At 29.6% G+C, this 19385-nt stretch overlaps 1 protein-coding gene across 3 annotated transcripts in view; it reads left to right on the top strand.

Moving 5' to 3' along the window:
• The window catches only part of LOC100166878 (calcium/calmodulin-dependent protein kinase type 1), a 455364-nt gene that overhangs the window by 386928 nt on the left and 49051 nt on the right, over window positions 1–19385 (top strand). For all 3 annotated transcript variants that reach the window (XM_016801012.2, XM_016801013.2, XM_008180600.3), the window contains 3 exons: window positions 4661–4735; window positions 10046–10184; window positions 16089–16212. In XM_016801012.2, coding sequence (XP_016656501.2) covers window positions 4661–4735; window positions 10046–10184; window positions 16089–16212 — 338 coding nt within the window. The remainder of the gene's footprint in view (window positions 1–4660; window positions 4736–10045; window positions 10185–16088; window positions 16213–19385) is intronic.

A 19385-nucleotide genomic window follows, 5' to 3' on the forward strand; every position in this document is an offset into this window, starting at 1 on the left:
AGACAAATCCTCGGCAAATTTTAATTAAAATCAAATATGTATCTCTATAGAATAGGTATATTATATACATTGTATTGCATTAAAATATTTCGTGTTTAGTTTAGAGTTTAGACATGTCGTGAAATAGATGATATTGTACTTATGCGGATGGGGCTTTTTCAAACTTACAATAAACACAGGTAATTTTGTCTAGCATTTTTCATTAAAATGGGTGCTCTCCGTCACATATCAAATTTCACCTCCATCCGTAGATGCCTACTTACGTATTGCACTAATGGTCGTAAATGTAGTAAAAACTCTGAACTGATCAATTCCATTAATGTCTCAAAAATATACACCTATGCTCCCATTATATTATGGAAATCTATCCTCAGGCTTGGTTCTAGCAGAAAACCACTGAAGAATGCTCAATTTGCAATAGCAACAGAGGAAACATAGTAAATGTTTAAAAATATATAATAATACTATATTACTTATATAATAATTGTAATTTAAGCACATTGTAATAATAGTTTCATAGAATTAATACTTTACAGTAAAAATATTATATTCTGATTTTCATATACTTTTTATTTTAATAATTATTGATTATTATGACGAATTATTTTATAATTATTATAACTAGTATCTAGGTACTCCATAACAAAGTCCACAATAATGTGTCTTATGCATACGAGAAATTCATTAATTATTTGTGTGAGCTTTTGGAGAACTCCTTTGAACGAAGAACAAATGTTTAGAAAAAAATATAGTCTGAAGACCAAAACATTCCACGCGATTCTATATGTAAGTAGCGAGTTAAGAGATGAAAATAATAAAATTCTCAGACAAAAAGCATTTTAATAATTAGAGTCTACACTGTTTTTAATGAACAATATTAATATTTTAGCATATTGTCCTGCGGCCATTTTACAAGTCGATGACGACGGAATACAAAAACATGCTTTGAAAGCTATCGATAATTATAATAATAGCCAATACTGAATACAGCTAGTGAAGCGCCAGAACATTTTAACGTCATCGTAACATCAAAGAGTATTTCAAACAACTTAATAATAATTACGATATTATGGCTAAGGTATTATATATTTTATAATATCTTAACCGCCGTTACCACGTCGAACACTCTAAGGAGATTCCATCGCCAAAATGTAGAATAATATAATAAATTACGCGAATTATACAAAGTGTACAATTAATAAGGTAAAATTCTTAGTGATACAAAAACAAAGTTATTCTATGAAGTAGGTACCCAACTATACGCTTTTGGCCGTTAAAAAAAATATGTAAAGAAATTATTAATATAAAAAACTGTCGCCTCCAAAATTCGTTACATTTTTAATAACAAATATATTATTTTTGTGATATGTTATCATTATTAATTATTAATGTTGTATTTTGTTAAATTATATTTTGTTTTGTACATAACCTAAAACACTCTCTCTGTTTCACTAGTAAGAAATATAGTTAGTTGTATTGTTATGCACTGATCATAACCATGTGCTCAACACTTTGTATTCAATATAATGTTGTAATTGTTTTAAGAATTAAAATAAAGTCTTGTGTGATGAACCTAATTAAAAGTCTATAAATTAAATAAACGGGAAACGTCCAAAAGAATATTACATGGCGCAGTCAGTATATATATATATATGTGTGTGTATACATCATGCTGTAGTCGATTTGAATAGGATTTCCGCATCTATGCCTGCTATTTCGGAGGATGAGTATAGGAGAATATGATCGTATCTGTGGTTTGCGTCTTAAATATAGTCAACTCACGATATACCTAACCATGGTCGATAAACTCCCCCATTCCCGCCCCTCCAATAGTTTATGATATTTAGACGTTAAAAAAGCTATGAAAAACCTCACTCTCGAGAAAAACTTTCCCCGCAAAGTATAAACCAAATCTAAAGGTCAATAATATCCTGACCTCCTTGAAAATATTTCTCCGGAAAACGAGAAAAAAATAATCGACCTATTCAGAATAGTACACTCGACGCTCACCATCCGATACACCTCACGATGTCAAGGGTGGAAACTATCATATTATCTGCACCACCCGTGGCGCACAATACGGTCAAACACTAATAAACCTAATGGTGGAATTTCCAACGAGTACGGAAAGAAGCTTAGATCTTCCCTCCGTCCAAGTACCTATTTCACAGTCCAGACACAACTCGCGCGTGGTTAAAAGTTATTCAAATATTCCAAACTTTCTAATCAGTACCGTTAAGTATTTTAATATAATTTCCACACACATACACACACACACACATACACACTAACAGTTCAAGTTTAATACCAAATTTCGTTATATCCGATACTTGGAAATTGCGGTGTTTTACCGCGAATTATACACGATTCGGCGCACACTCGGTTTTCACTAGATTTCCGCCGTTTCAGGTGTGTACCAACATAACATTATATAAAAAATACTATATAGGTACTAAAATCATATTTTCTTCAACCGCACGACGTAGGTAGGTAATATTATTATATACGTCCCTTGTATTATACGCCGTTTGTGGAGGATTTACGGCGTCGCCTTAACGTCCCCGAGAAAATCTGAACCCCGCGATAAGGTGGCGAGTGGCGACCGCATAATAAATTACCACGCACACAATATTATAATAATATAAAAGCGTGTGCGCGAAAAACGACCGTTTCGATGTGGCCCCAGGATTTAAATATCGCCTTTTTGCGAGCTCGAATCGTTGCCACTATTTGCCGTTTAAAAGGCGCTGCGATATTGTCTGCCCCCCCCCCCCTCGACCCACCGACGACTTAGTTGCGCATATTTTTTATTTTCGGTAAACGATATTCCGGCGGCTGCGGAAAATTTATGGTGGCCCTATATATTATATAGGTCGTTTCCAGTGTTCCCCGCGGTGTATTATTACTATCAGCCCGGTGGAGATTTACGGCACGTCCACGAAACACATCGAAAATCTCGTTTGGTTTTGGACGAACCGCCGGCCAGATATCGCATTACTATATATTATTATTCTTCGAGGACGGTCCATCACCGACCTGCAGCACGTCCATACATATATTTTTTACTGGTATTATTGTTATACGCATATTATTATATGCACAGACGAGTGGGACGATTGCTTGAATATTTCACATTTTTTTTTTTATAAATAATCACGAAAACTGTGGTTTATCCGCATCTATTTATTTACATCAATTATTCACCATCAATATTCGTATACAATATATCGTTGCTGTAGCAAACAAGCGATAAGTATAATATATGCTGTATCGGTTGATAAATTGCCGTACCTATATTTATAAATTATAAACGAAGGAATGGTACTTACCTAATTTCTGAGCGGTGAGAACCTTAGACCTACCATATCTATCTATTCACCGTATTATACAATATTATAAATTCGTAATATTATATTATAGTAAAAATGTATTTTAAAATACCTATATACAAATAAGAAGATGTAAAAGATTTTTTAAACATTTTATTTTGTATATTTCCTAATTTATTGCGCATATTTATCGTTTTTGAGTGCATTTTAAAGTGCTAAAAAGTAACATTTTACCTCTATATTTTTAAATATAAAATTATCAACACATTGTATTCATATCACCTATTTTTGTGAAGATAATTAGATAATCTTCAGTGACCAGCATGCAAAACTGAACTAAACTTGGTACAGTAATTACTGATTGCAGTATATGTACCGGCACAACAACAGTCTATATTTTCAGAGCATTTTCAATTTTTGTTTTGTTTTCAAAAACAAAAAATTAATTTTATTAATTGGATGAATTTAAAAATATCAAAACTACTTTCAAATTCAAAGAAGCATATTAATTCATAATTCATGAACGGTCTAATCATACATTGTAATTGCATGTTTTGGCTTTTACTCAAACTGCTTAATATTAAGTATCATCATGCAAATAAAAAAATTTAATATTTTGTTTAGGAGTTGTTTAAGTGGTTTTTGTTTCGTTATTAACGACCAAATCCAAAAATTGTGCGGAAGTCTGCTAATTCGTTTTATTAATTACCTATACCTAACCATATCTGTTGTTAACCATGTCTGTTAAACAATATATCTGTGATGGTGGCGAATCAGCAATCGTAATTATTCTTATTTTATTATTCAACGTTTCTAATAAATTTCTAAAAATTCTCGAATTTGTTTTTCTTTTCTCCGAACACACAACTGGTTGACCCGCACTGCATTCGATTTATTCTCCACAAATTTCGAGAACTTAACGAATTACGAGATCCACATTGATCGATTTTGACTTTTGTGTTGATAAAATTATTGTACTTATGAACAATTGCCATCGTACGTGATTAATACTTATTTAAATATATTATACCGTCGTGCAGTGTAATATTTAATTTTTTTTTATTTTCGACTTTCCTACTAAATACGCTGTACTGCCCCCCCCCCCAAACTGATTTAAATCCCTGTGCACGGGCCATCTGGGGCTGCCATACGGCAAAAACGCTTTGTATACTTTTGGTATATGTAATAATATATCATAATGAGTTACCACTCTCTTCGATCTTACAAAATAACAAAACGACTGATATAACATTGTCGTCGATACGATACAATTCATCGGAGGTGACCGTGTACGATTGATCTAACGTGTTTGATTTTTTTTTTTTTTGCAGGCTCACTCATCCGAACATCGTGCAACTGTTGGAAACGTTCGAAGACAAGTCCAAGGTGTATCTCATCATGGAACTGTGAGTACTTATATATATATATTTTTTTTTGAGAATAAATGCTTCAACAGCTAGGACATTAGCCTGCGGTTGTGATTACATTATTATTAATGGATAATTAAGTTATAAATTGAGATTACACGACTATGGGATTAGTGGTTTTCACAGTATTATATATTCACATTATATTTGTTAGTTATGTAGTTTTGTCTTAGTATTACATTTTTGTGTCGATGCCGATGGATTTTAAGAAACTATGGATCAAGTGTGTATTGCGTACTTGTGTTCTCCTAGTGCTTCCTCAATCGATGAAAGTTGGTTGAGGATGTTTCTTACGTTGACAAATAGCGGCCAATCTAAGAAAGAATATGTGTTTGATTGAGAGCAGTTCGTTGCACTGGCTAACAGGTTGTTCTTCTTGTTCTATGATAATATGTACGTGGGTGAGGATGGTATGACCGATTCTTGTTCTTGTATTGATAATTTCGGAACGTCTCAAAGGCGTTGGGCTGAGTATACCATTCAGTGATTTTCTTTTTAATTGATTTTAATTTGTTTGAGATTGATATTACATCCCAGAATGTTTGCCACATATTAGTAGTTTGTATGTTTATACTTATTTTTACGTCTTGGTAGTAATGTGGTTGAGTATAAGGTCGAGGTGATTGCCTCGTTTGCTAGAATATTTGTGAGTATATTATATTTCACGTGACTGTGTCTTAAGTCGACCATGCGCTTTAAACTGTGCATTAACTGCAATAATTTAATTTAATATTATATGAATACAAAATTGACAGCAATCATATTGGTGGATATTAAATTAAATTTGTGTACACAAAATACTTTGTTTTTAATTATAAAGTTTTGGTTATTTGTTTAATAATTATAACTTGTATGATCCTCTGAAATCAAATATTGGTCCTTCGTTTCTATAAGCGTCATTCGCGTTGTCATTTTAAATTGACGGCAATTTTATGAGATCTCATTTAAATCTAAGTACGTATATTATATAATATCGATAATCTAGCATTCTAGTTATTACCTAATCCGAAGTAATTGAAGTTTAGGAATTGAACCGTTTTTATTTCGGTTGCGGTTCGACAATTTAGATTCTAACAGTTTTAATTTTTAATTTGAATTTCTGTTTTAGTTCTTAAAATAACAAATATATAAAGTACCTGCCATTTCTAACTATAATGAAAAATTGGTTTTTACTTATAAGACAAGCTTATCAATTGATCTATGTAAAATTATTATGTTGATAAAATTCAATGAACTGATGGTTAAAATAATACAATTTAATTCGAACTTCTAGAAAACAAAAAAATCAATATCACGGTACATGTGAAAATTATGGTTCACAGATTTTCAGAAACTTCCGTTTTTAACCACTGGTTTCAATATACGTGTCCAATATTCAGTGGAATCCACTTTAAAATTTGTAAGGTTACATTACTATTATTGTTTTTATTACATTGAGTCTTCTATCTACTTCATAGTAGTCTGGCATGATCATATTATTACTATCATCGTGATTATTGCGCGCTAAAACGCATTCAGCATAAAACATCGTTAGCCGCTCGTCGTACTTTATTACATTTTCGATATTCATTTTGCAAATTAAGATAAAAAATTTCATTAAAATCCCTTTTTGTGTTAGTCGTTTTTATGTACGTGACTAGTCCCGAGAGAGAGCATCATTTGTAGGACAATTAAATTTTTCAAATGTCTTCGTCTACTTCGTTATTATATTTTATCGTCGTCCGCCTCGAACCTATAGCTAGCTCGTTTGTAAGCATTCCTCTCTTTTAAGTTTAATTTATTCTTATTTCGTTCGTTTTATACTGTGGTCGCCGGCATGGCATACCAACCAATAATAAATTAATGTATTGGTACTTTTAGACCAATGCCGTCGCTAGAGAAAATTTTTTTTAGGGGCACTGAATGTTTTTCTCTAACTATACATATTATACTTATTACATTTTTAATTTATGACGCTCTTATCCAAAAACACACATACGTACTATTTTCTCAAACATTGGTCGTTTGAAATGAAAAAAAAAAATGATTACATCAAATGAAACTTGAAAACTATAATCTACGATTGTCTTATCTACAATCGTGCTGGAATCTTTGAGGATTAATATAAATATAAAAACAATAACAATGATTTTAATAAGGCTGGAAAACTTACCAACTTATTTTTTACAAAAAAATATTACAAAGTGACCCTTAAATTCAACGACTTTACGAAGATAACATATTTTATAACACAACAATATAATGGTTAATATAACACAAAGTTATGCGGATAATAGATACAAATGTACTTTGATTTTATGATATCTTTTCAAAACAGTAATAATATAGTATTATAGTTTCTGTTTCCATGCTACCATTTACTTATTTAAGTAAATACTTCTATATTAATACTAGCCGATCCGTCCAGCTTCGCCCGTGATTAGTTGTTTATTTTGGCTTCGGACGATGATATATATAATTTTTTATTTAAATTTTATCGTTTAATGTGATCGGCAAGTAAATATAAAAAACGGTTAATGAAAACGTTTTCAATTGTTTCTAGCGGTATTAATGATAAATATATTTTTATTAAAAATAGCTGATCCTGCGCACTTTGTTGCCCGTTAAATGTACCAACTCTATATGACTCAAAATTTGTTCAATTCGTTATTTAATATTCGGTGTATGGTGTTCAAAACTTATCTTAACTTTTCCGTTGACCAGAATAAAAATTCTGATTCACAGCAGTATATTAACAGGTAGGCCGTAGACCCCGCGCTGTTTGTACGGAAGTGTATGATTTAGCTCTAGAGTATGAAAGTTTGTCATTTTTACTTAATTCCACCTACAGTGGACTAATATAATCAATTAATACAAAATCCTAACCTAACCGTACTAATTTATCCGATGAATAAAAAAAAACCAAAATTAACCCTTTTTAAATCTCATTTCTATCTTCTTCCCAGAGGTCTAATCTACACACAAACATTCATTTATACGTATAGATATTGACGAAAAATAATAATACACATCAACAAACATGCCTGATTAACCAATAGCAACCACTATATAATACACTATTATTATTTTAAACTGCAACAATAAACTAATTTTTTTTTTGATTATTTAGTTTGTTTTTTTGGACAGATGGCGTCACTGTTGTATTTTTGACATCCAATTTCCTACTTTTCTGGTGGATTTTCCTGAAATGTTCTTTCATAAGAATCTTGTCCGGACAATTACGAACACAACAAAAAAAAAAAAAATCAGCCAAATCGGCCCAGCCGTTCTCAATTGATGAATTAAGATACATTTTTGATACCATTATAGATCACTCGTAGGATTATTTGGTATAACCTTGTGGAAAATAATTGGAAAAATGTTAAATAGTGTCATCACAAAATGGGAAGATACATAGTAGTTTTCTCGGTTAGCACGGAAAAATCCCTTACAATTTTATATAGTAATATAAAATATAGATATGATTTTTACACTTTAAGATGTCGCCGCCACATAACTATGACCTTTTTGTTACTCTTCTACTCTTACTTAGGTATATCATAAACTATAATTAAATACCAATCTATATAAATGTTAAAAACATTCTAAAAATATTTTTTTTTTTTTTACGTATGACACGTAAGATTACCATGATTTATGAAGTAATTGTGATGATATTCAAAAGAAATCTTTTTCAAATATGTTATATTACAAATTATATTTTATCATAAATTCACAAAGTATTACCTTTAGGCTATATTATATTAATAATAATTTTAGGTATTTTTCATAATATTATAGTGACCCAAAGTACTATAGTAATATAAAAAAAAAACTAAAAAACAAGGTGGGGGTTATTTTTAGAAAATTTATTTTAATTTTTCACGGTCTATTTCTATTTTTAAAATGCTTATCAATCAATTACATTCATATCAAAATAAAGTTAATAAACAAAAAGAGAAAATCAAACTCCGTTAACCAATTAAAAATATTATATAAATATTGGAGTACCTATATTGTGCGACATCAAAAGGTAAATGCGCTCTATGAACAGATACAAAATTTATAGTTCGAGTGTTCAACGATTATTGAGATTTACAACAGTATAAAGTTTTGTTTTATATTTTCTGTGGCCTGCCACTACGATGAGTTTAGATAAAGGTGATCACGATTCATTGTTTTTCTTAACTCCATTATAAATTCGTCCACCAGCCGTTGGCAACCGCAAACTTCATTCTGCCATAACAGTGCGCGCCATTTCACCTTGATATAATATTTATTATTATTATAACGTAGTTACACCTATCCAAGTTTCGCAAACCACACTTTGACTTTAACTGCCGGTTAGGTACTTTCCACGTCGATTAAAATATTAATATTCATCTCATTCCGACCATTTGTCAAACATCGAGACATTTAAAAGTACAACAAACGTCAATAGTTTCCCTATCTACTTACTTCCGAAATGTCTAATCTTAAATTACGATTATTCCGGTTTCGTATTATTACGTCGTAATTTGCAGGGGCTGAATGAGAATGCCAGCTTCTACTTTTAAATTCATACAAATACATTTTTCCACTCTCAATTATTTAAGAGTGAAATTTCTGAGTGCTACTGAGCTATCTAGTTGAACACTTTACGCCCTACTGCAAGGGTGGCTAACTTTTTTCCATGTTGTGCCAAATAGAAAAAAAAAGTTGAAAATGTGCCTTAAAAATTAACAAGGCGATTATTATAACACGGGTGACATTATTCTAATTAAATAATATGTTATATAACATAACATTATTGATGTTATTTGATAAAATAACACATTGTTGTGCTATGTTGTATTAATATTAAAAAACATAATTTTAGAAATATTTAATAATGATATATAATTTTATTTGTCATTCAATAACATCAAATGTATCAAAAGGCAAAAGTGCCGCAGGTCCGCCTGCTCTACTGTAACATATAATATAATATATATACATGTTACTAGTGAAAGTCGATAGGCCGTGTGTGGATTCAGAAGCAGCATGAGATTAATCTGGTTTATTTTTCAATAGATTATATTTTATAATATAAGGTTTCTGTACAGTGGATTTTCTGGAGGTAAAATTTACCGAGGTCCATAATTCAATATTTGGCCTCCGTGACTGCCCGAAAAAAGTTCACAGGCTTCCCTCATGCACACGCCTATGGGCCAAACCCCGGTTTAAGGATAAATTTAAATCCATTCGTCATTGTAGGCTAGACTTTTCCGTCCGAAATGTATTAGGTATAATGATACTGAAACGCAGCTAAATATTGTTGTGATTTTGCAGGGTAACTGGAGGAGAGTTGTTCGACCGAATTGTGCAGAAGGGTTCGTACACTGAAAAGGATGCAGCCCATTTGATCCGCCAGGTGCTGGGAGCTGTGGATTATATGCATGAACAGGGTGTCGTGCACAGAGATCTTAAGGTAAGTCGTCATGACAAAATAGTTTAAAAGCCGGTTTAAGGTGTAACGCAGATCATAATAAAACCAGAAAACCGAATAGGTACAAGATAATATTGTGAATGTAGTATACGAGTCAAATTTAATATTGTAAAATAATAATCGGTGAAATTATAATAATATGTATAGTGACAATGCGATTGAACTAACTGCAAAATAGTGTAATAATATATTATTTTTTTTTTGTTCAAGCATGTTCTTACCTAAATTAATCATATTAGTATTAAGTAGGTTAATTACTACTACAGTACCATAAATTAAATCAATTCAAACGATATTTACATTTTTTATGCAGACTAAATTTTATGACCTATAATATTATAGAATATGGATAGTGTTAAGACTTATCTCGATAATTAACTAGATAAAAATATACTCATATTTTATCTTATCACAAGATAGCTATTGTGTCAATTATTTACTGGTTATCTAAGACAATGAATTTTGTTCAGATAAATATAATTTAAATCGCTCTTGGAAAATATTGATTTATCACAAATAGGTAATATTAATTGTTTTTAGGTATTTAAATTGTTCTCTCGTAAGACCACCCAGTTGGTTCATGTATATCTATTTTTTAATTTCAAATTGAAATTTCAAAATTATTACTATTATACTGACGGTAAAGGATTAAAATTTTTTTTTTGCAATTATGGGCGATTTAAATACATTTTAGATATTGCAGTTTAAAATTCTAAAACAGTTAATTTCGATGTTAAAATATTACGTCACTAACTTTATTCGAATAATATCAAAAATTTGAATCATAAAAACACACAACGCCTGACTATCATTACTTATTAAAATATAAAATTTAAATCTGATAAAAAATTGATTTTACCTATTACTATTATATTATCAATATTATAAGAGTGATATATTATTTTTAACTTATTAGGATAAAAGTAAAATGTATTTATTTTATCCGTACATAGAAAATTCATATAAAATTATCTGTATCACAGAATAGTTTTCACAGCATGATCATAATCCATTGAAAATATAATATTATGGTGGAAGAATATAAAAATAATTACATTCTTCTTGCTGCCGTGGCCACATAATAATATACAGTCAGCTCTTGGTGTATTTGATCAAATAAAAAATCAGCATCAATTTCATCGTCCTAGACGATATGGGAATAATAAATTATTATACACAAGACTTGGGATTAAACGCCCTTAAAACAATAAATAAAAATATTTTAAAAAAATAACCAAAGATGCCGAAATAATGCCTTTAAAAATTACCCACATTTATTGACGGGTACTCGAGTGAGTGTGAAACTATGATTTAACTTTTGGCATTTTTAACACATCTTTATCTTAACTAAACTATACTCATAATACAAACATAAAATACCGAACGTAGGTCAAGCACAATTAAATATAAACAGCACCTATACTCGAAATAAATGAGATTGCGATATGACACCAACTGACTTTTCAATTAGTCGTAGTTTGTTTGTTTGGGTAAGACTCGGTAAGACACCAAATACGAAAATGGCTGTAGGTTAGTATGATGCCAAATTCATTAATAGAACTATTGACGTTTGGTATGGATGAAAAAATTACTAAAAATCTATTTAAAGCAAATATTATGAAAAACGATATTATTACTTTATATAATATTTTGGATTTCTTAAATTACACTACAAGCTCGTACAATGTATTAACTGAAATTTAATAAAATTAGCTGAAAATGGTAAAATAAAAAAAAAAAAATGGAAAAACCAAAAACAGCAAAAAATTCAAAATGAAGAGGACGTGATACCCGCTTGTGTTGTCTCCACCTTACAAGTGTGAACATAGCAAATTTTATGTTCATCAGAATACGCGTAACTCTGTTAGTTTAAAAATTGTAGTGAGTTGATCTCATATAAAATCTAATGATAAGATTATTATCTAGGCAACCTCATGGACTTTTTATTATATTTTAATTTTAACGCGAGTTATGAATATTTTCAAATTTTAAATTGTTTGTACATCTTAAAATAACTCGGTTTAAAATTAAAATATATTAAAAAGGCCACGAGGTTGCTCTAGATAATAATCTTACCTTTAGATTTTATAAAAGGTCAATTCGCTCTAATTTTTAAATTACCGGAGCTACACATGTTCTGCTGAACATAAAATTTGCCATGTTACGCACTTATAAAACGGAGACAACACATGCGGGTATCACGTCCTCTTAAGGTGTCATTTATGAAACGAAACGTATTATTCAATTACTTGGAATGCATTGTCCTATAGCACACAAAAACTAATAAACTATGCATTGAAATCTTGGCCCTAATTATTATAGCTTTATAGGTAAGTACTTGGAATAAGAGCCAATACAACTGTGATGGGAAATAATTGTTTTTTTTTTTTTTTGGAAAATTACCCGTTGAAATGTTAAAATGTCGAGCCTACGCGGGCGTTCCTCGTGCTCGTACTCCCAGAAAGAAAAACCAGAATGACGCCCGCATAGTTTAACTACCCAACTTTAATTAAATTTCACTGAATAAAACATTTTAATTTTATCACATTATACACTTTTCTGCTCCTATTTTGTACGCAACAATAAAACGAAATTGAAAACTTTTTTGAAATAAAATATACGCGTGCTGTGTTATGAACTATTATTAATTACAAAAATAATGGTCTTATTGTGTAAATTTGCTTTAGGATCGTATAACCATCCAAGACTTATCATTTTTAACGTATTAAATAAATACAATTTTAACGAAATGTTGAGAAAAATTTTAATTGCATACTTAAAATATATTTAATATTTAAAAATCAATTAAAAGCGCTGGACGCCATCGTCGGGATCCATAGCAATTTGATGGGTTGGCTCACGTTGGAGATATAATAAGATTGGAAGTTGGCCAAAAGAATAGACTAAAATTTAAGATTTAAAACAATAACGGTGCACAAAGACCAATATATAATACATAAAATATAGCTGCAACAACATGAGTACAGAGACGTCTTTGTTCTGCTCATCACGTGTAAAGAATCTATCTATATATATTATATAAATATTAATGTTTGTCTGTGTGTCGTTTATGCATTCCTAAACCGTTCTAAACCATCTGATTGCGATTAAATTTTGTATAGAGATAGATTAGAACTTTGGGAAGAAGATATGCTACATTTTTTTCGTGAAAGGGGGATATTAATTATATCTATACATAATAATATGTTATATTGTGAAACCTATGGACATTGTACTTCTTTTTTTTTAATATCTGGTCGCCATAATTATAATTCATAGTTATACTTAAATTTTAATTTAGTTAGAAAAAGCATTCCCAAATATCACGACATTTTCCATAATTGGTGGCTCTCTTAAGATTTTGCCAATGGCAAAAAGTTGAATTGTACAATGATTGGATTTGGTGTAACTGGAAATAACAAAACATTCGGTAGATCAGGAAGGATCATGACCAATGATGTCGTACATAGTAGCACAGCTTGTAAACTAAGCAATACTAAGTAATATTGATGTATATAATATAATTTATAAGCTGCTATACCTATATAAATATATCAAATAGAGCTACGGTTAAAGCGTCATGGAAACAATATTTATATTTGGTGCCGTTGGGTAAATCAAAACCTTGTACAAGAGACAGTGGAGTTCCGATGATCTGCAACAATTTGCAATATGGATTATGCAGTTATGCGAATGATTACGAAGGAAAAAATAAAGAAGACGATTGAGCCTATCAAAAAACGCAGGTGGTTTATATGTCCCTTAATTATCATGAAAAATGGTTAAAAAATATAATGGAACAAAAAAAAAAACGAAGTCCTGGGAATTTGCTTAAGCCACGTCATTACTCATCATGTATAATATTAACAATATTATTGTGTAATATGTTGACTTTTATTTAAAATTAATATGAACTTAAAGTAACAAATTTTTTACTATGGAAAATCTTGTTCATTTACACCTATTATACGGACGCATATAAAATCCCGAAAAATAATTGTATGGACAGTAATAGTATACTTATAGTATAAGTACTTATACTTATATTGAATGGCCGGAAAATAAAATTATATTTTGAAAACGTTATTATGTAATGATAAATAAACAATTTTGTAGGTAATTTGTTTTAAACTACAACAAAATAAGAAAATCGTTCGTAACGAATTCGTAATAGGTAAAAGTTAATTTGCTTTCTAATAAACTTTAATTTTTTTCAAGTAGAAAAACTAATGGGGTATCTTGTATTTAACTATAAAATCTTAAATATAAATAAAACATTTTTACGAAGCTGTATCATAAAAAATGTACACATTTTCGTGATTTTGACGAATATTGTCAATATTCTAACCTGATATTTTACTTAGAGTTAGGTAACACTATAAAACAAAATCCATATTTTTGTTAAAAACAATTTTTCCTTAAATTTTTTTTTTGGTTACTATGGTGGATATTTAACACGGTAACATTATATTATGTATTTACGATGTTACATTTTTTTATGTAATTTCAACCAAAAAAAAAATGCGTAACTAAAACAAATAAGCGTACACTTGAAATCTTCAACGAAGATTTTTATTTTCTATCTACCTTATAATTTTCAAAATATTTTGACTCTGAGCTATTTATAAAAACATTAAAAATTTCGAATTTTATTACTTTTTTTAAATTATTAACGATAAAACATTTTTGCTTGGTCGACAAGCTTAAAAATTGTATAGAAAGTTCCTCATAGGTTGTTTTTAGTGGAAATTTAAAAATGATCGCACGGAATGAAATGAAAACTTTGGGATGGCTCTGAACGCGTCGACTGAATACAATGTCGTTAAAAAAAAACTATTCAAACGTAAAGTCATCTAATACGAAGATTTACACAGAATCGTATTACATTTTAGTGCGCAGCTGATAGTCATTAAATATCAGTACAATATTTTAACGAATGTTTATGACATAAAACTCATTTGAACAGCGACAATCATCTCTTTTTCATCGCTGGAATGACGCTTCAAATCTGTGGATGGTAATTTAAAAAAATAAGAAGGTCGGATAAACTGTGCGCTTTTTATTTTTCTAACGCCAATATTTCGTATAATGTGTCTTATGCATCTCTGAAATGTTATAATTAAATGTCACAGTATAATATAGAACAAACACCCTTTGACATCAATCTTCTCCGAATACCTTTTTTAAATATTTGCACTGTTATAATTAATTTGATCTTTAGTAGTTGTTTTAATATCGTATAATGTCTTATTAGGTCCGATTTTATTTTTATTTTGTTTGTCAAAGATTAAAAGCTGATCCGTTAACGCTAATTTAATTCAAACTTAATTTATTTTCTTTTTTCACATTCTTCGGAAAATTCTGCGTTTGTTGGTATTCTTTTGAGAAACTTAATTAAGAACCGACTTTTAGCTAAACTTCCTTTTACTATAATACCACTAAAATGTATTATTTCATGTACAAAAAAAAAAAGATTTCAAAGATTTTTTTAAATTAGCTTTGATGGACTCCAAACGGATAATTGAATTTTCGAGATCCGTTGAACATTTATCTGAATATTTATTAAGCCATTAGGTAAATAATTTTAATTGATACATAATAGAAAAATATTATAATATAATACAATTAATTTTAGTGAATAAGCTACATGCAAATTATTATGTTATTTAATAATTTGTCTTACAATTAATAATATTTTTACATTCAATTTAGATTTTAGCTTAACTGTAACTATAAATAAAACTAATTAACGAGTGATACATTGTACACTTTTAACAGTCAGCGGTCAGTCCGAAAATGTTTCACCTACACAGCGGTTATTAATTATTTCTGCTGCAGCTGTAAAACATAAATAATAATATGAAATGTGAATGTTTTTTTTTACAGCCCGAAAACTTATTGTACTATAGCACCGACGATGACAGCAAAATCATGATTAGTGATTTTGGATTGTCCAAGATAGAAGATTCTGGCGTAATGGCGACTGCTTGCGGAACTCCCGGATATGTCGGTAAGTACAGACATTTTTAATTCCTAACCTAAAACCTAACCAAGATAAAACATTAAAAATATTATTAAGTTATAAGTATAGTATGTGGTTGTGAACATATTATAATCGTTTTTTGGTTTACATAATTTTTCTCGGGTGTCATACCGAAACCACCATGTTTGTCTGTTTTCAATAGCATATTAAATATAATTCTATCGATTTTTCGTCTTCATAATATTTTTCATCTCACAGTTATGGCACACATTTAAATTATTGAAATAAAAAAAATATGATCCCAAATATAAGATTTAAACTTAAGTTTCCAAACGACGACGTTGATCCGTCATATACTGCAGTATCACCCTTAGTATCTCCGTGGAAAGTCAATATATTGAAATACAGTTTTTTTAACGGTAATAAATATGGACATTCTGATTGAATAGCATAATATGAGATTTTATTTTATAATTCAAAAATTATAAAACATTCTTTTAGATAAATAATTTTTTTTTAATTTCCAAGATAACCATTTTGTTGATTGTATTTTTAAAATAGTTAAAAAAAAAATATTAAAATTTCATTAAAAGTTAAGTTAGAGTTAATTATTATTTTGAATTTCTAAGAATAATAGTTTTGTAACCTATACAAAATACGATTCGTATGCTTTAATCAGAAATTGGAACGCTGATGTTTTACAAATTCAAAATAATAATTAGCTCTAACTTGGACGATTTTTATTAAATTTTAATATTTTTTTTTTTTTTTTGAACTGTTTTAAAAAATACGATTAATAAAATGGCTATCTTGGAAATTTAAATAACTTACTTGCCTAAAAAAAATGTTTGATAATTATTGAATTTAAAAAAAAAAAAAAAAATCGTGTATTATGCTATTCAATCAGAAATTCCATACTTATTACTGTAAAAAAACTGCATTTAAATATATTGATTATCCACGGAGATACTATTATACTAAGGGTGGTACGCGACTTCTGGGACATACTATAACATAACGCTAAACGTTTCGCAAGACAACCGACACAAAATGTGCAGCACCATTATACGTATACTATTTACCGAACGCTAACTCTGCTCGAACGCGATGATTAATAGCAGCCGTCAAATTTAAAACGAAAATAAAATACAACTCAATGACTAGCCGCAGGCCCGCTCGAGGAATGCGCACTTTTCAATATTGTCCAGAATGGCGATACATTTTTATGAATTTTTCTAATCGAAAATTAATATTCCGACAAGAGCGATCATCAGCTAAAAACTAAAAATTAATAATGAATAATGATTAAATTCCGTTGCTTCGAGTTATAAACGAGATATACAAATGTTTAAAAAAAAAGCAAAAATAGTTTGATGTGAAAAATCTTCTGTTTTTTTTCATCCTTGCAAGTATAAGTCGTAGAGACACCACTCTATATTTATAATATAAGCAAACGAACAGCGACACAACTAAAAACAATTCTGTTACATTTTTCGATGTGTTTAACATTTTAAACTCATTTGTTTTTCGTCAATCAATACTAGTTTATTGTTTCATCTCCCCAAGCCGCTTATTAATACTATTTAACATACGTTCAGTAGAAATATATAGAAACAAATAAGAAATATTTGTTTTTTAATTTAATGTTTAAAAAAATACGACAAAAAAAGTCCAAGCGCACTATTTTAATCCTGTCTTTTTCTGCAGTGGATAATATATTTTAATCATCGTACCAAAATATTTATTAGCAAAAAATCCTTACCCAGACAAATTGTGATCCTGAAACACTCTTTTAGATATCTAACTAGGTGAACTAAATTTTTTAAGCATTTTTAAACGTAGTTATATTTGTGTTTATATGCATTTTTGTTAAATTATTTTACAAATAACGAAGTTTAATATATTTCGAGTAGATACATAATATTATCGTATATTATCCTATACGAGTTTGTAATACAATTCAATAAATCAACTTTTGGCATTGTGCATCACATTATAAAAATTAGATAATAAAAAGGCTTTATTTTAGTCAATTCAAAAACCACGTGTTCTTTTTGGTTGTACACCGTGAGGTTTTCACTATTATTTCGCATTATAAGTAGTCGGTACCTACATCGTCGAAGTCTTTCTGCGTAATATTCAACCCACGAAACGCACTTCCTCGTGTTACGAGTGCTGAAGTTGTCGTTTATTTATAGAAACTTTTCACTGCATCAAATCCTATTCCTTTCCTCTAAATCGTTTTGTTTTTCTTTGACACCGAGATTCTTTTACAGCAAACGTTTCAAAGCGGCCTAGTGCCATTCATTCTTTTTCTCTTATTTAAAGGAAGAAATACGTAGTCCGCATGACAATATGTACTATTTTCTTGTGATTGTTTTTTACCCGCCAAACGTTTGATTTCTTTTTACTCGAAAGCAAATCCTCTGCTGGCTCTCGGAATGTGAAAACTTCGCAGTATTTTGCATTTACATGTGAACAAAATAATATCTCGTAATACACTTGTACGACCAGCTAATACGAATTTACACACACACAAAGAGATTTGACCGCGAAAATGTGTTGCTTTTAGTTTTACGCGGTGTTATTGTTGTAAAATAATAATATATATTTTAAGTTATCACTGCTATTTCAAGGTCATTATTTTAAATAGCTCATAATTTTAAAAATAAAAACTGAACAAAAATTATTTGTCCATCGTCTTTATTCTTATTTTTATAAAAGTTAAATTGAATAGACAATATTTTACTTATTTTATCTAGACAAAATTTAGATACTTTATTATCTAAACTCACCGATGTCCAAGTCAAAGGAATATAAAAATTACAATGTGTAAACTCAATTATACTATACGCGTGATTACAATTTGCAGTAGCTGATTATTAAAATGTAATAAAAGTCACAGTAGGTAACTTGCATTTTGGTCAAATATAACAATGATGTTCGGACTAGAAATGTGACGATTCTGGGCTTAAATAATTTGCATATATATTTATATGTTATTTATGTTAGGCATAATATTATAATTGATAATTATTCTGTAGTAACGTGAAAATGGACTGTGCACGCAGTGTATATACACAGTCACACACTTCAAGTTACTACCTTCTCATATGTATATATATATATTCACCTCCGTTGATATATATATATATATATATATAAGGATTTAATTATATGCTAAATTGACTCACCCTTAT

Source organism: Acyrthosiphon pisum, chromosome X (assembly GCF_005508785.2).
Source record: "Acyrthosiphon pisum isolate AL4f chromosome X, pea_aphid_22Mar2018_4r6ur, whole genome shotgun sequence".
In the NCBI taxonomy this organism is placed as follows: Eukaryota; Metazoa; Arthropoda; class Insecta; order Hemiptera; family Aphididae; genus Acyrthosiphon; species Acyrthosiphon pisum.